Source organism: Aplidium turbinatum, chromosome 6 (assembly GCF_918807975.1).
Source record: "Aplidium turbinatum chromosome 6, kaAplTurb1.1, whole genome shotgun sequence".
Lineage (NCBI taxonomy): Eukaryota > Metazoa > Chordata > Ascidiacea > Aplousobranchia > Polyclinidae > Aplidium > Aplidium turbinatum.
Genome location: NC_137477.1, coordinates 418,725 through 442,423, shown reverse-complemented (window position 1 = coordinate 442,423; position 23,699 = coordinate 418,725). Strand labels below are relative to the sequence as shown.

Below are 23,699 nucleotides of genomic sequence, written 5' to 3'. Positions count from 1 at the left end.
TGTAGAATGCATTGCTGGAAAATTTTCTGGTTTGAGAAAGATACCTTTTATTTCGTCTGTTGCGAGAATAGTATATGGTACAAGTATAAACAATGCGAATATAATAGCACAAAAGTCAATAACAATATTGATTCCACAACAGACAGGAAGTAGCAAAAGACTATATTAGTCATCGAGTCAGCTGCTTGCTGTATATTTAATGTGACAAATGTCAAGCATCGGCATTACGTTGGCATAAGATAGGCTTAAGTTCCGTTAAAATGAAAACAAAAAGTTGTTTAGCCTACTGCTGCGACAGTCAAGTGAATTCCTGTAGTCTTATTCAAATATCAAAAAATATCATGCCCTAAAAAAGTAGTATAAAAAAAAACTGTAATGAGTTTTGCTGGTGCTTTATTGTTTGACGTGACGGTCTATTAAGTTTTAAGGTGTTATAAATGTAAAAATAATGAAAAAGGCAATATAACGCAAGAGAACAACTGCACGCCCAGCAAGCTGATGCAAGAGAGAGGCCCAATTACGGATCCATAGGATGCACTGCCAAATAATTATAAATTCAAGACAAATGTACGACTAGTCCAATTGATGTCAAGTTATCTTATTGTGATAACTTGACATCAATTGGACTAGTCGTACATTTGTTATAAATGTGTTTGTTTTGGTTTTTCTTGTTATTTGAGAAGGTAACCAAGCTGTTGGCTCAGTTGTAACATTCCATACATACAAGGAGTTTCTGAGTCGATAAGGCGAGCATTGAATCGCGCTGAATTTAAATTCGCTATGAAACCGTTTCGAACCATTGGCAATATTTATCACTACCAAAAGACCCAACTCCATTTTACAATAAATGTGGCGTTGTTTATGAATTTTTATTTTATGCATTGTAGTCAGGGGACTGTAGTACATATCTTTGTAAAATTTTATTTTGCATGTAATTCGCTCTGAGGATGCGCATTGTCATAGTGCGCGAAGCGACAAGCAATAAATCAAGCTGTTTGTCGTTACTTTTATTTTCACTTTCATCAGATGAACCTTGCAACTAGTGATAGAAACGATAGCCTAATTGTCTTATGGACACCCAAACTTTTCAGCATCCATCAAACAATTGTTAAAATGTTTCAATTCCTTTTGGCAAAACAATTAAAAGCACACTGTATGATTAAATGAAAGCCGAACTGATATGTAGAGCATTTTACGTCAAGTGTTTTGCTCAACGACGACTAGTTCATCATGGGCGTATGAGCAGATCTTTCCAGGCTAGATTGGAGGGCAGGAAATCATCAGCCACTCAGCAGTTTCGTCGTCCAGGACCCTAAGACCATGCGCACCGTTTAGAGGCCGGTGGGTTAGGCAGTGGTGGATGATAGCCTATGGTGTGCGGTCTGTTCAGTAGCACCACACTCGCATTCTGATGAAGGAGCCAGGCCCCACTTGTGCATGCCCAAACGAAAGCGGCCGACGCCAGTTCGCAGTGGTTAAGCCTGATCCACGCAAGCCTTGCGAGTGACATCGGTGTCGGGTATGAAGTCACGGAGCGTGGAAGTATGGTTTTGCCACTCCGTGTTCCACATGTGGTTCGTCCAGTGTTCTGCACTTAAACCAAATTTTTATGCCTTCTTAAGTAGGCTAGTTGTTGTACGGCAGGCACAAAGGGGCGTCTTGATTTCAGCTGCTGCTTTATAGGTAGTGGTCGCTTGAATGCTGCATGGAGGAGATGGTCAGGTTCCAGAGCGCGTCGAGTGAAAGAAATCGTGGCTCCTTTACGGCGTAGCTCAGCGGGTTGGATGTCTGCTAGGATGGGTAGGTAGTTTGTCGGAGTGGGACGGAGGCATCCAGTCACAGTATGCAGTGCGTCGTTGATGGCGGTATCAATAATGTGGTGGGTGTGAGAACTACGACACCAGACTGGTGCGCAGGACGAGAGGCACGTAATCTGCCAGTTAGGTTGTTCAATGTACCGTACTCCATGCTATGCGACTGGAGTGCGTGAAGTAAATCGACGATTGATGCAACGGCTTCTGACCAGCGCTCCTTTCTCTTTGAGTCCAGCCTTGCCAACAGGGGGCGTAAAGGAAGTCGGAGTAGAGACTTTCGCATTCATTATCCCAGAACGGTATGTAGCCTACGTCGGCCGTGGGGGATGGAGTGTTTTGCCCCTGATATTATTGCACCACAAAAGTCCTGTAGGCTTCTTCCACGTTGTTGGTGTGTGGGGATGGGAGATAGGCTACTATATACTCCCAGTTAGCCATTTTGAAGTTCCATCGCTTAACAGGCTTGCTCAGGACTGGCATTATGATTGTAAGCGTTGGAGCCGTGATGATCGAAGGTCGATGTTGGGACCGGGGAACTTCGCAAGCACACGAACGTCTGTCCGGTTGGCAATTATCAGGGTCATTACTCGCGAAAACCAGATCGGGTGGTGTTGTAGACCCAGTCAACGTGGTGGCAATTAAAATCGCCAGCATAGAGGCTGGGTTGTGGGAACACTGGGATGGCTGTTGGTGTTAAGCGTGAGGGTGGTGGCTTATAGACATTGATGATGTGATGGTGGTGTAATGATTATAGTCTGGACAGTGGACATTGATGGTGGTGGCAATTTTTAAGTTCTACATTCGTGTTACAGTTGGTGGCGAACCAAAGTTGTTCTCAGCTAGGCTCAAACTTTTTTCGGAATTTTAATGAAATTTCTTTTTTAACATTTCTTTTTTAACAGCACAATTTTCCCTTTAAATTTTTACAATCTTCAGCTTATCTGAAATATCATATATAAATCATCAGTATAGTTTGACATTCCAGTTTTATGCTGCGAGTATTTGCTCGTATTTTGGCAACATGTCGTTATTAACTGAGTGATCATTTAAATTTAAGTAGATCTTACATTTCAATCAATCAGAAAATGTTTTATATTTTTTATATTATGCGTGGAAACTCTTTTTATTTATTTCATCCTAACCAAGCCCATCGCTTCAGTTCATCAATCAAGGGAAGACTCCAGGTCCGGCCAAGTTGGAAAATTGACAGGTTTATTGTTTGAACAAGTTTGGCAATCGAGTATATATATATATAATGATCTTTAATTGCACTATTTCTTCTGAGAGCAGTTAAACCAAATGCTCCTTCACTCTAGTGGCCAAATTTCACTTGGTCATTTTCTTCTTGGTGCTGCTGGTACCAGTTGATCTACTTACTAGGATTATAAGAGCTTAAAAATAGCCGACAGAAATTCTTCAAACAATGATACGGTGCCATACTTATTACAATACGGTGCCATCTTCAAACAATGATACGGTGCCATACTTATTACAATAACAACAAAAATGCTCAGAATCCTTTTTCATTTATTAAAGGCAGTGGCTATTTGACCGGCGCCGGTCTTTGAATCTTAAACACTATTTGACCGGTCATGACGTCACTATATAAGCATTTTTTCTTTTTCTCTTTCAAAGCAAAAGACGAGAAGAGTGCCTATATACCGTAAGTTCTAAATTCAACACCTACGTTCAACTGATTTGGTGGCGCATAGGATAAGTCTCCGGCTGGTGCTCCAAGGGAATGAGTTCGATACTACGCAGCTAAGCGTTCTTTTATTTTTAATTTTTAACTAACTTTTGACCCGAATTGACTCAATCGTTAGGCTGCTGCATTTTTGTGGTTAATTTTTAATTTGAGTAGCCTACAGCCCAATTTTTTATGTCTTTTCAACTATGAGTAATGAAGTTGGGTGCAACCTAGTTCGCACCTTGAACTATTCGTACAGTCAGTTTGTACCCTGAAAAGATCGAGAAAAAAATTTAAAAAGCCGAAGTCGCTGATCGCAGTTCAATAGCACAAAGCCGAAGTCGCTGATCGGAGTTTCCCCAAACAATTTGAAACAAACTCGAGGGTTAGGGTCAGCGGAAACTGCGGTTTGCGGAAACTGCGATCAGCGAGAGTTAGGATTAGAGCATTGATTACTCTAATACTCTATGGTTAGAGTTAGGGTAAGCAGAAACTGCGGAAAAATGTTTGCGGTCAACGAGGGTTAGAGCATAGATTACTCTATGGTTAGGGCAAAGGTTAGCGGAAACTGCAGAAAAACGTTTGTGGATACTGCGGAAACTGCGATCAGTGAGGTTCAGGGTTAGAGCATAGATTACTCTATGGTTAGAATGGTGCACGGTCGTTTGGTCGACAGACATTTGGTCGACAGGACGTTTGGTCGACAGGACGTTTGGTCGACAGGACGTTAGGTCGACAGAACGATTCATTTTTGGGTTAGGGTTAGGTTTAGAGTCAGGGTTAGATTAGGGTTATGGTTAGTTAACTAACCCTAACCCTAAAATAAATCGTTCTGTCGACCTAACGTCCTGTCGACCAAACGTCCTGTCGACCAAACGTCCTGTCGACCAAATGACCGGGTACCGGTTAGAATTAGGGTAAGGGATAACAGAAACTGTGGAAAAAATTTTCCGGATCAGCGAGGGTTAGGGTTAGAGCATAGATTACTCTATGGTTAGTGTTAGCGAAAACTGCGGAAAAAATTTTTGCGGAAACTGCGATCAGCGGACTTCAGTTTTGAGCTATTTTTTCTCTCGATCTTTTCTGGGGAAAAATTTTAAAATGATTGCGGAAACTGCGATCAGCGACTTCGGCTTTTTTAAATTTTTTTTTCTTGATCTTTTCAAGGTACGAACTGACGGTCTGAACTGTTCATGGTACGAACTAGGTTGCATCCATGAAGTTAGAGTTTTTTAATTTTCTTGAATTTAAGAATTTCTCTGGATAATTTTCCGTTCGTCATAAGAGGATGTGACCGTGTTTGCCGAACGACGCATTACATTTTTGCGTCGTTCGGCAAACATGGTCAGTCGGTCACATCCTCTTATGACGAACGGAAAATTATTCAGAGAAATTCTTAAATTCTAGAAAATTAAAAAATAAAATTAAGTAATAAAGTTAGAGTTTTTAATTTTCTGGAATTTGAGAATTTCTCTGGGTAATTTTCCGTTCGTCATTACATTTTTGCGTCGTTCGGCAAACACGGTCACATCCTCTTATGACGAACGGAAGATTATCCAGAGAAATTCTTAAATTCAAGAAAATTAAAAAACTCTAACTTTATTACTCATATTTGAAAAGACATAAAAAATTGGGCTGTAGGCTACTCAAATTAAAATTTGACCACAAAAATGCAGAAATCTAACGATTGAGTCACTTCGGGTCAAAATTTAGTTTAAAAAAAAAAAAAAAAAATGCTTCCACGTAGTATCGAACTCATTCCCTCAGGAGCACCAGCCCGATAAGTACCCTACGCGCCACAGAATCAGTTGAACATAGGTGTTGAATTTAGAACTTATATAGGCACTCTTCTCGTTTTTTGCTTTGAAAGAGAAAAAGAAAAAAATGCCTACATAGTGACGTCATGACCATGAAACTGTTGAGGAGTTAAATCACTTTGCAATTGCGAACCATTAGAGCGTAATGTGTTTTTTTTGTTTGGTCATTCTTACTTGTTTTTAATGCTTGCCGTTTTTGTTTCACGTTATTTTTGAACGTGTGTTAGTGTGCAATAAAAGATGTCTGCGGCCAAGTGTTGCAAGGTTGAGTTTTGCTGATGAACGTTGAAGAAACGTTTGTCTGTTCTGACTTTTCTCAGATAAAACACGACAACGTTTCTCAGCGAAACTTAATGTTAATTGTAGCTAGTCAGGAAGTGCAAATTTTGGTTTGTATCAGCTACTTGAAAGGAAATATTTTCATCATAATAAATGACCGAAATAAATAAAAAATGACCGAATTTATTCAAGTCATTTCGGACAAATGACCGAAAAGTCTCAGCGAAAAAAAAACCCAGATTACACCGGGTGGCAAGCCGAGGGCAAACAAGGTGGTGGTCCGCTGTTTGGGGCTCGGTGCCACAGATACATGCAACTGGGCTCGTGTCATAGCCCCTCTCCACCATTGCAGACTTAGTGCGTGCAACACCGGTTCGGAGTCGGTTTAATGTTTTCCACTTTGCCCAAGGAGCGTTTGTTCCTAGGGGGAAGGACTCTGATGGTGGGACCTTTATTTCAGTGTATGATGGGTCATTTTCGAATTGTTGTTTCCATTGCTTAACCGTATCTGTCACTGCTTCCTTTTGGCATCAAGAGTTACTGGCCGAGACCATCAGGTCTACGTCTCTCTTATTGCTAATTACTCCGTCGGCTTATATCAAATAACAACGGGAAAAAGTATGCCGTTGGTCAAAAGCCTTATCTATCACTTCAATCAATTTATTTCGCAAAATACATTCGTAATTGTGTATTTTAGGTAGAAAAGGTGATAAAGACTCGGTTTTTGACCTATGTTCGCCATTTCTTGGTCAAATTTCTCAGTTCACATTTTATTTTGAAAGTCCTCTTGCATAGAACACAGAATTTCATCAATTTTGTTTTTCCGTTTCTGTGCAAGCAGTATTCCATGCACTTTTTGCACTACAAAGCAATTTGCGCAAATAATAAATTACCTTCCTAATTGATGTCTGCCAGCAAAGAATGACTCATATCGCGTCAAAGACCAACTCCCTACCCAGACAGCAAAATCGACGTTGAATCAATGTAAAAATGACGGATTTTGCTGCCTGGGTAGAGAATAGAATTTTAGCGCCATCGTGTTATGACTGACAGACACAAAATGAAACCGCACGCTAATAGCAAATTGTCAATCAAGCTATAGAATATCAGGAAATTTCTTGCATTTTATAACTGGCTGTGACAAAAGGTTTATTGTGAACTTCACAATTATCCGATACCAACATAATCGGGATTAAAAGTTGGGGCAAGAAAAAAAAGTAAAAGTCAAGAAATCTCAGGTTTCTAGCGTCACTGTTTCTATGTGAAATTGCTGAATTAGCAGAGGGCGAGACCATAAGGTCTACGCCAGTAACAGATACGGTTAATGGCTATCATTATTAGCCTATTTGGAGAGTTTGCACAAACCCTTCAATAATTTTTCAGAAACCCCAATTATGATGTAATGTTTCTTCCCTTATACCCCAGTCCTCAATCACGGTGGCCTTTCATTACTAAAACCTACTATTATGACACAACATTGAGTTGGGATTGGATTCTTGAATCTTCAAGTGCCAAGGACTTCCAAATCCGTCCATTGTCACTCATAATGATGTAATATTGCCCCTTTGGCACCTAATGTTGCCCATTTGAAGTTTCCCTTGCTGCTCTATAAATTTCCAAAGTTGGTTGGTTTTGTGGCGTATTTTGGAATTTATTTATTGTAAGCGCCAAACTTGAACACAACTAATTTTGAATTTTGGGGATTTTTTGGTTTTAGACTAATTTGTCACTGTGTCAGTCGCGGTGGTGCCACGGCTTGTGTTTTAGCACAAGATCTTGTGGTTTTACTTTTGATCTTGTGCTTTAAGTTTTACCCTATTTGCACAAAACTATTAAAAAAAGCTTTGAATCAGCATATTATGCCATTAAGCATTTGATATAATTACTTGCCAATACCAAAATTGCTTCTTTTTGTAACACTAAAGTATCGGCCTAAAAAAGTGATATAGGTATCGGCCAAAATATTGGTATCGGTACATCTCTAGTTCATTTTTTGTTCTAATTTTAGACATTGGCCTATTCGAACCCAGTGTTCAAGTTTGGTAAGTCAGCTGCTTGATGCAACCTCCAGTTTGTGGGTAAAAGTCGTTTTGAAGATCTGGCATAAGTAATGGCTTTTAAAATATAGTTAGAATATATATACTGTAAGTGTATATATATGTTACATAATAACATAGGCCCTTTGTAATTCCTGTTGTGGATTAAACAGATAATAAGAACATTGATAATTTTTGTTAAGTTGTTCCTATCTTGTAAACGCTAAGAACATGGCTTGGTATGGTGGAAGTTGGCCAGTGGAGCAGCACAATTACAACCGAGAGCAAGTTGCTGACGAACGGCAAATGTGGCAACAAAATATGGAAGCCACTAATCACGTTGCATTCCAACACTTTCAAAACTTTGCTCCATATCGGCACAACATGGTGAACGTGGCAGCAGTGCCTGGCTTTGCTGGTGTGAAGTTTCCTGAAAGTCAATTATTTTCTCAACCTCAGCCATCTTGTGTATTTGGTGCTAGCAACGAAATCCCTTCCTCGTCAAACAAGGCCATGCCACCTGAAGAACCTAAAAATGATCTTCAAGATCAATTGCACAACACTATGAAGGTTCTTCCACCTCCCATGCCGGAGCAACAGAACCCGATCATGGTTGAGCACACTATTCCCAAGTCTCCTGATGTGCCGCCCCCTCCGGCTCCAAGCAAAAGTAAACCTTCAACAAGTAAATCTGAAACTCGTAAAGTTAAGAAACGTGGCAGGAAACCAAGCAAGAAGAAAGCACAGATTAGCTCTCCAAAAGCAGATGAATCACCTGCAAGCTCATTTCAATGCCTGATCTGTGAAAAGTGCTTTGAGTTTGAAGCGAGCTTGAAAACGCATTCGATTCTCCATCGTGGAGGGGGCCACCTCTATAGGAGAGCTCTGATTGAAAAGTCGATCAGCCAAAAGGAGAAGATGAAGAAATCGTTGGCCAAGACTTTCCAATGTAAGGAATGTGGGGAGTGGTTCTCACAGAACCGAACTCTGGCAAAACACATGAAAATACATTCTGGAGAATCATCTTCAGTTTCATCTGCATTGCCCATCATTGATAAAACATTTAGATGAAAACTGAGAGTTGCCAGAACATTTCTTTTCTTGGAGACTCCACCATGCAAGGTTGCAGTTTTATCATTCGCATTTATAAACCTCTTCAAAAAGCGTAACTGTAAAAAGTTGATGTTGAAATTGAATGCACAAAAGGCATCAGAAATTTCATATTAAATCACAAGAAAAACCTAAAAACATCACCCTCTAACTAAACTATCCCATTTGTCAATTAATATCCCCTTGGGGAAAACACATTAAGCGATTATTTGTTCCATGGTACTTGTGTGAGCATTATGTCGTTAAACATTGGTTTTGTGTTTTGCTTCTCAGCCGGCAAGTGCTTTCCGCAATTGTTTCCGTTTCATTCAATTCGTGTTTGCCTGCACAGCACCCTCCACCTGGTACTTGTTGTGGTGTGGAAGTGTAGGTCAACAAAGTTTTCAAACTCAAATCAGGACAATTGGTCCGCTTCGAACCGCGGCAGATGTTGACTGACGCTTGTAATAGAATCGGAAAATCGTGTTTCGTTTTATCACCTCCAGGGTACATCGTGTTCTTGTGGGTTTTCATAAGAAAATATCAAATCTTGTTTTATTTTCAACCAATCGAGGTTTTTCAATTTTCGTCACAGCTATTCAACCATTAGGTGGCATTATCGGGGATGTAAGTATAAAAATGACGTCACATTGGTGTGGTGCAAAAGGAGTAAAGAAAATGACGTCATATGGAACATTCGAACAGCATCTTTGTGAAGTTGTTGAAATCTTGGCCGATCCCAGTAGTCTGTCATAGTTGCTGCTTTTGTTGCACGCCACCGTTTTTCAGGTGTTTGTTTGTTGAGTGTTCACGACATTTTGACGCTGCCAACTTAGCGCCGGATAGTCGCCAGTTAAACTCGTGTATAACAGGTAACCGCATATATCGAATGAAAATCGCTTGTCCGTTATACACGAGTTGTATTTGTGGTACAACGCCATGTGGTCGCATGTTTTGTCTTCCATTGTTAATCGCGGCAAGCTGGTCGCGTCAAAATGTCCTCATGAGCCTAACTAATGTACAGTATTTTGTTCAGTCCTTGTGTTGTGTACGCGGCTTCCTATACCTACGTAGAACGACCGCGATATGACAAACTGAATGCAGCGGTCGCAGATGTGAATTTATTTTGTTTCCGCGAGCAAAACCGTGTCCGCTCGAAAGTATAATTTCCGAATGATACCTGAGTTTGTTGTGGCAATGAAGTCACCGCCGTTGGCACGGGCGGCCGGTTGTTGATATTTCTTTAATGTTTTTCATTTCAACTTTGCTGCTTATTTTGTGAATGAAATATCTTGTGGGAGTCACGCTTGATTGATTCCTCTGCTTGCATTGCGGATTCATATCAAATTGTACATATGTGAATAGAATGAATCCATGCTTGAGTCGTCGGTAGGACTTCAAGTGAATGGAGTCGTTGACCCTTGACCTCCTATCAGCGATCTCCCTATAAAGCTGAACGTGGGAGACCACGCTGAAAGGGAGTTTATTTTTGTAATCAATTATTTTTACTTTTTAGCATTTTTCAGTGGTCCCAGTCGCAAGCATTTTCCGCCAGAGAGCGCCACCGCGCATGCATGCCACTGTCAAGTAGCCGAGGTGCACAAGTGATGCTGTACATGTTGGATCGCCTTTTGTATCTGTGCTCTTCATATCAATACATTTGTTAATAAACGAACATATTCTTTGGTCGATGACGTAGGTTAGAAGCTGACGTTGAGGCTGGCTCAGGGGTCCTGTGTTGTCACAATGTGAAGGGAGCGACACGTAGCAGGTTTGCGACAATGTTTATTTTGAATGAAATAATAAAAATGCAAGAAATTATAGAAGTACTGTATATACAATTTGTCACAATGCCAAGATGTGGTGTCCACTTTGGAGTTTCGCTTAATTATAAGGCAACAATCAACACAAGACGGCCGTTCCATTGCGTCATAGGTGAGAGTTGTGTTGCGGGGCAAATGAAGAAGCACAAGCAGTGAGGTTGCCTCACTATCCGCGCGATTGTTTGTGACCCAGCAATTCCCATCAGATGGATCGTCGGGTTAAAGATTTGGAGGGGAATTTGTAGTGTGAGACCCAACTTGACCTCGGTTGTAAAGATCTCGTCCATTTCACACAAAACGAGTGTACAAAATTACGAAGGAAATATACTCGCAATTGCAAGGAGATATATAGCACACATGTCACAAAGGCACTGCTATGACGTTATTGCACTTGATGAGGTCACAAGGGTAGCGAACGAAGACGTCACTTTGAAACTGGGGTTAGGGTTGTACATCGATGACGATAGCTTTACGTCACTGAGGATCAAAATCCCATCTCCGGGTAGACGAGGAAGGAACAAAATGAACATTTATGAACACGGGAAAGTTATTGCAACGTCGCCGATCAAAATACGGGCGCGTCTCCGATTGTCCAAGCACGCGACATCCATCCACGAATTAATTCGTTCAGAGTCACACGGCATTGGAGTAGAGCTTTGTTGAATGAAAATCTGGCAACACTGCAAAGAGCTCACTATAACATGGCAACCCAGGTACGACGAAGGCAAATTTGATCAATGGAAATTAATAGTACACAGATGAGTGAATCTTATAAGAAATTGGTGGGAGGCCCCTTATGGAGGGGTGATTATCGGGGACTTGATGGGAGGTGGGGGCTTGTCGATCCATTTGCTCCATCCACCGAAGGCAACAAGTTCCCCACACGAGGCGCTAAATCTTCCCATAGTTTGCACATCTTCAAAGAAAATAATTCATGATTAGAATTTTGTAAAATGCATTCGGATCACAATGTGCTCGACACAGGCGTTCACGTCGTTCATATTGTGACGTCATACACTTATAAAACCTTTCATCTGTGGTTAATGGTAAATAATTGGGGAAGATGACATAAATTTATGAATATTATGAGCTCACAATGAATGTTTGACGCCACACCATTTGATAGTTGCCATGCAACTGCGCTCACCTCCTGATGCCCCTTGATTTGGGTGGCCACTAGGGTTGCCACAACCTCGGCCAGGATCTGCATGTTGGCGAAAATCAATTGCGTCTCCAAGTGGATGCAGTGAAGCGAGAAGTAACTTCGGTTCTCGCGGTTTAGGATCTCACTTTCTTGCTGGGGAAAACAAAATGGGCGGGTCACGTGAATAGCGGGGTATATATATGTGCGCATTATCTTTATTCAATGAAGAAAAACGTAATATCTTGTGACAGGTGTCAAACCCACAACAATGCTTGGTACATGTCTTGGAAAACAATAAGTCCATTTTCATACGATTCAGTTCAATTAGAAACACCTAAAAACTCAATTTTTATCAGCTAGATCAGCGGTCTCAAACTGTTGTGAGGGTCAAATGAATACTTGCAAATTAACCCGAGGGCCGCGACACACAATAAAAAGTCAATAAACGAAATAACACAGCAAGAAATAAGAATGCAAGATTGCAGTAAAAGAAATAAGATGTCGGTTCGTATGCACGAACCGATACTATCGGTTGTGTGGCCGAGTGAGTACGTCTGCACGACGTTCGCAAAGGACGTGGGTTCGACACCGCTCCAGAGCACGCGGATGTGTCTAAGCAGAGACGCTTAATGATAAGCCAAAATAAGGGGAGCAGATGACCCGATAAGTAAAGGTCACTTCGCTGCTTCCTGTTGTCTGTGATCGCAAGATAGAAAATTAAATTATATTATTATTCTGATAGAAAAACACAAAAATAAAAAACAATACAACGCTTTGGAGTAAAAACTTTGCAACGGACTTTTTGTTTGTTTATCTTTATCCTGCATTGCGGGAAAGCGGACTTGAGCGCTATGCATCGGTGTACGCCTCCGACATACATCTGACCCACGCTGCAGCCGACGGCAATGTCTGTTTCCGGTTGTCTACTCTACTTATGACTTAAATTTGGTACTACCCATTACTCGAAATCGATCACTGGGTAGAGGCAATTATCGTAAAGTTTCTTGCGCAGAGAAACAACAGCAATTGCGGGTGGCTGGAGTCGAACATGCAGGCTCTCGACAGCCGCAAATATCAAGGTTAGTGTTGTGGTAGCGGCACAAGCAGGGTAACGGATGGGATGAAAGACGTTTTTTCCATCTTCCATCCTAAGATTTTCTTCCATTCCATCAACAACAACAAAAAAATTGTAGGCTATCTTCATTTAAGCTAAAAATTTTACAGCAACATTTTTCTGAAGATTACGCACCATTTGGTGTTAGAAGCTTATAACTATAAGAATCCAGGGCTGTGGAGTCGGGATGACTCCACGGTGTAGCTTCCATATGGATAAAGTTATGTGTTTGATGTACAGACGAAATCGGTTAATCGTATCACCTATTTGCCAGACGTTTTGATACGATTATACGGTTGATTCGTTTAACCAATTTACTAAAAAAAAGGTTTATTGTGAATAGGCGTAATTGTTGAGAAGATGTCTGTGCTGACTAGGCTGAAACGCCATTCGCCTGTATTAATTTTCTACCATGTACCGCACTGGTATGTGAAGCTATACTGAAATAAACTTGATTAATAGATTTGTTTTTACTGTCACAGTAGTTTCCAAAGGGTTGTGTATGCTGCCACATAATGTCATTGTTTCTCACTCTTTGATTAATTGTTTAAGTGTTCACACAAATAGAATCATTCAAGAGCGAGGTTCTTCAATCTAGTGGATTTAAATGTCTAAACTTAAGTGAAATGTTGTCATACCCACTGGACACTGGATAAGTGAGGCACACTGGACGAACTACACATGGAACACGGAGTGGCAAAACAACACCTCCCGACTCCATGATTTCCTACCCGACGTCGATCCCCACCCTCCGGGAATGTCCCTCGCAAGACTTGTGTGGGTCCGGCTTAACCGCCTACGAACCGGCGTCGGTCGCTTTCGTTCAGACATGTGCAGATGGGGTCTGGCTCCCTCACCGGGATGCGAGTGTGGTGCCACAGACCAGACAGTAGACCATGTCGTCCATGACTGCCCAATCCATCAACCACCACATGGAACGCTTGGACTGAAGGCCCTGGATGATGAGACTGTCGAGTGACTGATGACTTCATGCCCTAACATATAGTCCGGAAGAAAGCTCATACGACGAAGAACCCACAAAGTGTAAATATTGTCGACTTCGCTTCCTTGAACAATCTTCCGCCGATAGCCGCGCTGGTTTATTACAAAAAAATCGACATAGGCTTAGTTCTGTTAAAAAACGTAATCAAACGGAAACTTTTACTCAATGTATTTCACAACTTTTGTATTTCTTTCCATCCCATCATCCAAATCTTCCATCCCTTTCCATTTCCATACCAAAATGTGCCCTTCATTCCATTCCCTGGGCACAAGGCAAGGTCTATGGATTGGCAATGTGATTGTGATTTAACAATACGAGTGTCTCGTGAGAAATAAAATTGCGCGACAGTTGCACTGAAATGTGAAGTTTGATTGGCATTTTAGAGTGGATTTTACCTTTCAGATTTGGAAAAAAATGTAAAACTTAAACAGTTTCTGTAGTAGTAGTCCAGTTTTAATCCGGTGATGTCCCCGTTACCGAGGGTGGCCGGATTCACCTTCAAGTGCCGCAATCGCCTTCACACCCTGCCTCCACGTCAATCTGTCTAAAGCGTCTTCTGTCTTAACGCTTCTGTCAAGCCCACCTTGTTGCTTTCCTCCTCAACTTGCCTTTTCCACGTTGTAAATCACTAATTGATAATAATTAAGTAATTGTAAACTATTGGAAACTTTACAAGTGCATCGCGGGTCCCGTGTTCGAGACCTTTGAGCTAGGTCATCTTTACAGCTGAAAGCAAACAACACAATTAATCAAAACGACAGCGCGAAAGAGTTGGATCCTGCTGCGGTAAAAAATTCATGGAAATTGAATTATAATTGAAAGCAAAATCATAAGTGACAAAAAAAGAACCGACTTTTAGCTGTTCATGATTGGCCTGTCCCGAGTGATAATAAATTTGCTTGCACAGTAGTCCCCGCTTATTAAGCCCACTGTTATTAAAGCACACACGCTTATTAAGCAGGAAAGAACCGTTTGTTGTGTACAGTTGTTAACAGATTTAGCAACTTTTAGCCACAATACAGTCGGCCATGGTCAATTATGCGTATGGGAGTGGCAACTTACCGCCACTATCTTCGACTCTATCTTGTCCATCCCTCCCTGAAACAACAAACAACAACTTTAGGCTCGGCCTATCGTGACGTCATGCTTGTCGCGCGCCGGTGACGTCACCTGTTCGATGTTGGCGACGGTGGCCGCCATCCTCTTGGTCTTCATGGCTCCGTACTTCTTGAGAGCAGAGTGATGATCCCTGAGGACTCCCTTCTCATGGCGTTCACATAGATCCTACGCATCAACAAGATGTTGTGACATCTATCCCAAACCTTTCAAACTTAACAACCGTCTCTTTTATTGACATGCCACATTCTTTCCCGTTACCGCAGAGTTGACGGAATTTGATTAATGCTGGGCACACGTTGTAAGCCTGAACAACAAAAGTCACTCAACAAAGATTACATCTAAAAGACGTTGATATTTCGTTGGTCAACATTTTGGAGCACAAGGCGGTTTGGAAACAAGTTAATATTGCTTTACCACAAACATATAAACATGCCATGCTTACGTGGTAAGCTAGCAGGAGGTCGCAGAGCATGTTGAGTTGGTCGACCACACCTTCTTCCTCCCGGATGCCCTGGAATGCAACATCAGAGATTATCATCCTACAGGTTGGGTTGAAGAGCAACCAGCGCATTCTGGTGATAAGAAACTACCCATGAAAGTTATGAACATGGAACTATGACGGAAGACCTTATATCATATTTCATTATCCACAATCCCTTCCAAACAGGCTGTTTGAAACGAACATAATTGTTTCATCACAAATTCATTGTCTTGGTTTCGTTCCGCGGTCAATTCGAAACGAGACTCATGAGAACATCGAAATGCAGGAAACGATTTGAACTTCACATTTTCATCGAAAAAGTTAAAAATATGGTTTTAGATTTCAAGTGTTCGAAGCAAAATTGTTTCCAATCGAAATTTCGTTTCATTTCAAATCTTTTTTTCATAAATCATGAAGAAAATATTTACTTAGAATGATCGGAATTGAAAGTACTGAAATTATGAGTAATAAAGTGCTTCTGACTTCTCCTGAACCTCCGTTCTGGCTTCTCGATGTTATGCGAATTGTGGAGCATTGATTTTGCTGAGATTTAAGTGAAATACAATCAAACGAATAAAATCAGTAAATAAATACAGTGGGATTTGGTAACTAAATAAAATTTGTTTAGAGGCATGGAGGCGGATTCATCAGTACTCTTATTCTAATAGAATCAATAACGTTTCAAATCATAGTTTGGAATTGAAATTAAAGTTACGAAGTCAGAAAAAAGAAGTTAAGGCGATCAGAAGAAAGTTGGAAGTTCAAGTCAAGAATCAAATAATGTTTCTATTTGAATAAGTACTAGCGAAGCCGCGAATGGTTTAAATTAATTTTATTTATGTACCGAACCTGATTGCTGTCATTCACTGAAATTGTAGTTGGTATAAAGATAGATAGTGACGTTACTTCATGCATGGATGATCTCACGTGACTTACCTGCAAGGAATGTTTCTCCGAAATTGATGAAAATTCGACGGAGAGACTTTTGAAGGACTGCTTTAGTGTGCCCAGCACGTTGTCACCCCCAGTGGCCCAACGGGAGGCCACAGAGCTGTCGTTCCCCAGACCTCTGCGTCACAACGGCAACGTCAAATACCAACATTGTCATGTCCTACGTCACCGTGGGCAGTGTGACATCACAATAACGCAAATTCAAAGTAAGGATTCAAATTGAGGTGATGAGAGGAAAGTGGAAAAAGTCGAGGATGGTTATGGTGAGTGACAAGCAATTACTTAAGAAACTAAAGGTTGCCAACATGCAATTGTCCCACCCCACGGTGAGCCGCGCCAAGAAAGCTCGGGAATAAATCGGACAATGAGATCTGCGTCATTTAATAACTTTCATTAACGTTTGTGAAGATAGTTGGCAGAAGACGACGCAGGCTGGTAATGTGTGACCGACTATAGATAAACGTGTGGGGTGGGAAAGTTGACAACCTTTCTTTTGCAATATCTTATATTCAACTCTAAGAAGTATTATGGGATTATATGTAGCAATGTGAGGTTGGGGGGCAAAAAATATATTAAAACGAGACTTTAGCAATGTGGTCAAACCGTTGTGTAGCAGTGTGGCCAGCAAGCTGCGAAGTGCGAGATTTGAAATACAAATCAGTTCAGTTTTACCTTAAAAAATTAAAAAATCAGCACCATTGAATTTGATGCCAAAAAATATCCTAGCATGGGTTTTAGCTTTAAAAAACAGATTTTCGCCTAACGAAGTAAGTGGTCGCCTAACAAAGAAAGTAGTTGCTTAACCAAGTAAGTGGTCGCCTAAGGAAGTCTTCTTGATGCCATTGCAGGGGAAAGGGAAGCTAAACATCGTCAAGAAATCGATCACCGCGGACTTGGAGAAGTCGATTATCGCGATCACTAAGAAGATCGTCAAAGTGTCCAAGGTGACGTCATAACTGTTGCTACACATCTCTCTTGAGATCTCGCTCTACCAAGTGGTTGAGCACGTGGTAGGATGTGCTTGGCTACTGGAGGCTTTCACTGCGGACCAGTGTTGACGTCACGGTAGGCCTACCGGTCTGGTACTATTAGAATCCTATTCCGAGATATCCCAATTCGGAGAAAGCCTTTTTTGGAGATTTCTAAAATTTCACAGCAGCATCTGTTTATTCAAAGAAATTAGCTTGTGATGAAGATTTCTCAAATAAAGCCTTGGCGAAAAAGCGTCAGGAAAAAAAACAGTTCTCAAACAGCGTTTCATATCTATACTTATCAACTTTATTAACCTGTAGGTAGCCCAACTCCTTTTTTGTCAGATGCATGAAATCGGCCCTCCCCTCAACGTTACTAGCATGAGCCACCACTGTGATATTAACAATAAGTTAATTGCTTAACCTATAAAATAATTAATAATTCGCCATATACTCGCAAGATATCAGCTAATTTATATCTACTTCACTGAAACAATAACTTCTCGTTTGCATGGGTAATGGGTACGGAAAGGTAAACAAAAAAACTACCTGCCCAAGTGATCACTACAAATTCTCTAATAAACAGAAGCTGTCGCTGGACTTTCGAGAAATTACCGAATTGGTTTTCTTCGATAAAGGTTGTATCCAAGTTGGGGTTTTTCCGAAACGGCAAATCCGTCACGAACCGGTGTTGGGACTTTTATGTTCACTTTCCACCAAACCTGGCGGAATCAAGAAAAGCAAGTCTCATGACAACACATTACATTGAAATGCCTGAGCTCTACCTTGACTTGTTTGTTTTCAGTCTGAAAAAGAAATCGCGGAAATGATCAAGATGGAGCTGGACGAGAATCACGGTGGACCCTGGATCGTGGTGGTGGGGAGGAAGTTTGGGGGGCTTGTTACCTACATCCCAGGTCAGTGGGGCATGTTGGTCCTGCTCAAAGGCGGGCCGCGGGAACACTAAATCTGCGGTCTCCTCTGGGCTATAGAATAAACAATCTTAAAGCTTGGGTTGAATGCGAAAGCTAAATGGGGCATGTGGCTGAAGAACTCTGTAAGATCGGTTGATGATTGGAAACAATGTCACTAATGCCACGTATCATATTAGAATACAAACTTCTGCATTTCATCAAACGATCTTTACATAAAAAAATTTCATTGGTTCCGTTGCTCCAATCAAAGTTGGCAAGTAACTTTCCAATGAAAAGATAAAAATCAAACAAAACCTGTTCATGCGATGCGCTGTGTGCGGCGAAGGTCGAAGTGCTTCATCTGTTATTACAAATAATGAAATTGCTGACCATCTAATATGATAAAGTCTTTACATATGATATCACATGCGTCGCAGTCCGCATGCAGCCCAGAACGCGAAGCAAGAAAGTTGTCGATGACGTTACAGATCGATGTTGATGACGTTACAGATCGATGTTGATGACGTTACAGATAGGGATGGGCAATTCAGAATACCGAATCCAGAAGGATTCGGATCCTAAACTATCCGAATCCAAAACGGTAATAAAACCGGGTAATAAGATTCGGTTTTAAAAATATACATAAGTCTTGTGGAAGCTGTCAGCTTGAGACAGTGAACTGAAAAAAAAGTGTGGCTTACTCTCTTTTTTCTTTGCACTGACACCATCCGCAGTTCCGCACTTTCAAAAACATTTTGCACGCGTTGTGCGCGCACGGCGCATGCAACCCTACGTCACTCGCTCGCGTAAGCAATCAAAGAAACCAAAGAAACTAAGCGCGCAATTTTCTTCACGCTCTGTGCACATGCACAATCGTGCAATGCTTTTTTTCAATCCACGTGCGTATGCGACTCTGCGATAGTTTGACTGGTGGGCGTAACAACATTGAGCAGATGCCCCTGCTAAAGGAGTTGGCTCTGAAATATCTCAGCATACCTGCCACATCAGCATCTTCCCAGCGATGCTTTTCCACTGTGGGCTTGACGTCAACTAAGCTGTTGCCAAGCTTTTTTGACCTTGGAACCAGACAACTTTTTGGTGAAATTTTCCCCACTCAATTTTTTTCAAGAAAGTTTTTTAAACTTTTTAGCAAATTATCCCTGCTCGTATAGAAAACGTTTTGCAAGGGGTTTGCGTATGCGTGATGGCAGTGTCTTATGTCTTAAAAACTATTTGTATTTTAGGCGAAATTGCTTTATTTAGGGTGTTTTAAATATCTGGTGAAATTTTAGTTATTTTTTGGTGCCAAGCGGCTTCCATCATCTGGCAACACTGCTCCCGTTTGGCTGGCAGTCATTCAGAATGCCTTAATGAATGTGTTGCATTGCAACAAACATTTACTTTGATTGTGTAGCTTTTGTGTCTGAAATTTTTTACTTTTTGCCTTGCTGGAGCCTGGAAGTTAATAGGATTTGGTATTCTGGATTCGATTCTGGATTCGATTCTGGATTCGGTTTAGTATTCCAGAATAATTCTGGAATAGTGAATTATTCTGAATTGCCCATCCCTAGTTACAGATCGATGTTGATGACGTTACAGATCACTTCATCTACTTCCAATTCAATGAGAAGTTCTTCCTCATGTACAGCACACGAAATATGATCCCGGCGGATGCTACAGCGCTCTCTAACGACAACAAATCAGTGTACGGCATGGACGATTGATGACGCAATAAGCATCATTTTGTTTGCCTGATAACGAGTGCATTGTTGCGTTCCATACGAACTGACCGTCGTGTTTCCATTCGCATTATCAAGAGCGCCACCTAGTACACTTTCGATAATAAATTGTACAAATTTGATGGAAGATTTCGTTGGTTTACTACGTGATCTGTAGTCGGCAGCTCACCCCACTTGTTGGCAATCACTTGTTACAAAATAATGCCCTGAACGATAGCCTGATTTGTAACGCAACAATACCAGAACCGACTCAAGAGATCAAAATAGTAGCCCATTACCTACTTGAATAAGAGTGAGTCCCATAAGCATAAATATTAAGGGCCTCCACCAAGGGGCTTTCCCTGACACCCATTAATACTCACATCAACTCCCGACCGAACCCAAGCATGTCGACGGCATTCCCCTTCGACCTTTCTGAGATTCGAGCCGCCATGTCGCGCAGCTTCTGCACGCGTGACGTCACCTGCTTCAATTGCTCCTTGCTGGCAGCGAACTCGGATGACGTGTCTGGGGGCACAAGCTCCTGCAACGTCATCGCATTACTACGTCACACAGCGACTATTTATGACCATTTCGACGACTAAAAATAAAGAGCCCAAAACGTACAAACTCATGTTCAGCAAACAAACGTTTCGAAAACTGTACTGTCTTCATCTTCGGTGGTATATGGCTTCGCTTCAGGATATCCCTAACCGCAACCTAACGCGTTCGATTACCCAACTAAGCAATCCTAGATAGCAAATCAGTAGTTTTGCACATTGCTTTAACGTCTGCAGACTACATTTTTCAAAAAGCGACTGATTTGCTATCGAAGCAAGCGTGATCACTCAGGCAATTGATGACGTTGCAACCAACCTTAGCTTGGGAGGCCAGAGGGCTCCTCGCGTACTCCTCCTGTGCTCCCCTGAACTGTTCTTTGATTTTGTGGACTACATCCTGCAAGAAATTGTTGCGAAATGTCATCACTTTGGTCATGCACCATTGCACAATGCAGCGATCAGCAAAAAAACAGCAGCTCGCAATGAAAGTGCAACAACAAAATATGGTCCAACTCATCGTTCACCTCAAAACACAGGACATCAAACTTTAACAGCAGGATCGCGCTGGTGAAGTGATAACAGGAGCTGCCACGTCCGAGTGTACATCTGCAGCAGTTGATCAAATCGGTCCCAGTTGACTAGTTTCACTCGGTCACAGTAACCAGCAGTATAGCATTGTTTGTTCGTTTAGTCAATTATTAACAAAGGTGACGAGGCTTGCCTAAAGGACTTCTCAGGGCTGCCTGTTGATAGGAGTGACTTGCTGTAAACTTCGGCCATGCTGCATGGTGGTCAACTTGCCAATGTAATGAGCCGCAACAAGCATAGCAATGACAACAGATGTAATCACGCGGTAAACAACTCAGAGGTGACAGTTTTCTTGGGTACTCAGATTAATTTCAGATCAGAAACATAACCAAGTGACATTTCTAAATCAAAACTAATCTGATCTGAGAACAAGCGTGTCCACTGTCCATAGTACATTGATGAACCACCACAACACAATGAACCACTTCATCGCCATGAACCACCACAACACCATGAACCACTTCATCGCCATGAACCACCATAACACCATTAACCACTCCATACCATGAACCACCACAACACCATGAACCAACCTGGCCAGAGTAGGTGAGGAAGAACTGCAAGGTCTGGCAGTTATGCATAGCGGGATGTCTGCTGATTATGTTGAGGTAGCGACGCAGGGCCTTCCGTCGGTTCTCTATGAAGTCTCGATCCGCTGCAAATGTCAATAAAAATCATTCAGAACCAACTTTTGCTGAACCAAGAATTTTGCAACTTTTTAAAGAAGAGCAAACGCACCAGCGTCTGCAATATCGTGTCAAATTAATCAGGCACATTGTTTGATCGGCATGTAGCATCCACAACATCACTCACAAGAGCTTAAAACTTTCTTTGGTGGAAGCCGAGGAATTATACGGAATGGGAATATTTGCTGAAGGAGCTCATGGAAGGCAATGAAGTCATTGTATCGTCGCTTCACTGTGCTGCGATGGAGCTGTGAAAAGGACGATGCAAACAATGAGAATCTATGAGACAAATTCCTTGTAGAAGAAGTAAGCAGTGTATGCGGCACAAACATCACAATAAGACAATTAAAAAATACTTACTTTGCTTGTGATCTCATATTCAACATGTTTTAAAAATATTCCTTTTTTCTCTGGTACCATCGTGACTTGGATGGCGTCAAGAGAGCAGAATTCAGAATACGTCATGGACAGAGTTGTTGGCGATTTCTTTGTTTGCTTGAACATGAATTTAATGTCGTCCAAGTTGCCGAGATTGGGTCGAGGAAGTTCTAAGTGAACAGTTTGTACAAACTTATTTCACCCTTATACTGAACAAGAAATATGTTTGTTTTCATCTTCACAGTACTTTGATGCACAGTGATTCTACATTATCCCAAACCTTGACTACAACTATGATCTAAAATTTCAGATATATTTAAAACTACTCAAAACCTTCCTACCTTGGCCGGAGAAAGTCTGGAAAAGTTTTTCTGAAATAGTTTTGCCTTGCTGCGCAAACGCGACAAGAGCAAGCGCCTTGTACAGATTGTTTCTGGTGACAATCCCATTCTTGCAATCCATCATCTCCCAAATCTAAACAATTTAAGGTGGAAATATGTGGAAACAATCAATGCTAACTCTAAGAATTTCATCAATAAAAAGTTACACTTTGCATCACAAAACCAGTCAGTTGTTGATTGCTTGTTGAAAATGGAATGCTTTTCCTTCTCCACTATGTCTCGGTTTTCTAGAATCAATTCAAGCCACAAATAATAATAATCATATTTGCGTCCATTGCGACAACGTACCATATACTGCGATCACAGATGCAATAAAGAGAAGACATTTGGTAAAGCAATAAAACATTAACTGACCTGACTTAAAACACTGCGTTCTAAACCAGACTTGGCAAGAACCTTTGCAAACACAGTTTGTGTAATCTGATCATCTTGGTTCGAACAAAGCGCATCATATACATCCCGGTAGTAAGGTGGTACTGCACCTGAAAGTGAAATAAGTTTCTGATGTATTTAAGCCAGGTAGAATATACAAAACATATCAGTCTTGGATCACAAATGTCACTTCAAAAGATTTACAATTCATATTACTCAAGCATAGAAGTCATTTCATCCACAAATTATGCACTTTGCAAATTTTAGGAAACAGTTGGTTCTGTAGATATGATAATTCTAGGAAAGATGTTCCTTACTTCAAAAAGGTTAGAAACCATTCATACAGATCTAGACATACAGTAAATTATGAAAAATTAAAACTTATTCTATGATAATTATAATAAATCACCTTCAAGTTCTGCCATTCGCCTTTATCCAATAAACCAGCAAAAGTCAGTATGTAAAGGAATTATATATACAGTACAAAAAAAACCTTTAAAACACATTACATTAGTTTATAGTAGCTAACTGCTCTATGCTGCTGCTGAGCTGCGTCGGAGTCTGCCTCGCTTTCTAACCTAGTCTTATTCTGAAACGATCCCTGTTCCATATCTAGAAAGCTAAAACCTCCCCAGACAGCAAATCAACCATCTTTTACATTGATTCAACATCTGTAAATGTTGAATCAATGTAAAAACGGTTGATTTTGCTGTCTGGGTCAATTGCTAAGGTAATAGGGATCAGTTGTCAGTAG

At 41.1% G+C, this 23,699-nt stretch overlaps 2 protein-coding genes across 2 annotated transcripts; one reads left to right on the top strand and one right to left on the bottom strand.

Annotated features, from left to right (window-relative positions):
- Positions 1-10,490: 10,490 nt before the first annotated feature.
- Positions 10,491-23,439, bottom strand: LOC145771952 (sorting nexin-8-like). The gene is made up of 14 exons (XM_082583726.1): positions 23,355-23,439; positions 22,928-23,055; positions 22,514-22,646; positions 22,155-22,342; positions 21,922-22,042; positions 21,642-21,763; positions 20,837-20,917; positions 20,344-20,504; positions 16,343-16,475; positions 15,368-15,436; positions 14,977-15,090; positions 14,869-14,904; positions 11,693-11,842; positions 10,491-11,461 (listed from the first exon to the last, which is right to left on the bottom strand). Exons 1-14 carry the CDS (start codon positions 23,368-23,370, stop codon positions 11,354-11,356), a joined length of 1,560 nt encoding a protein of 519 aa, XP_082439852.1. The 5' UTR covers positions 23,371-23,439; the 3' UTR covers positions 10,491-11,353.
- On the top strand, positions 16,552-20,104 carry LOC145771953 (uncharacterized). Its single transcript, XM_082583727.1, has 4 exons — positions 16,552-16,620; positions 17,206-17,301; positions 18,134-18,245; positions 19,842-20,104. The coding sequence occupies exons 1-4, from the start codon at positions 16,585-16,587 to the stop codon at positions 19,964-19,966; spliced, it is 369 nt and encodes a 122-aa protein (XP_082439853.1). The 5' UTR covers positions 16,552-16,584; the 3' UTR covers positions 19,967-20,104.
- Positions 23,440-23,699: the final 260 nt, after the last annotated feature.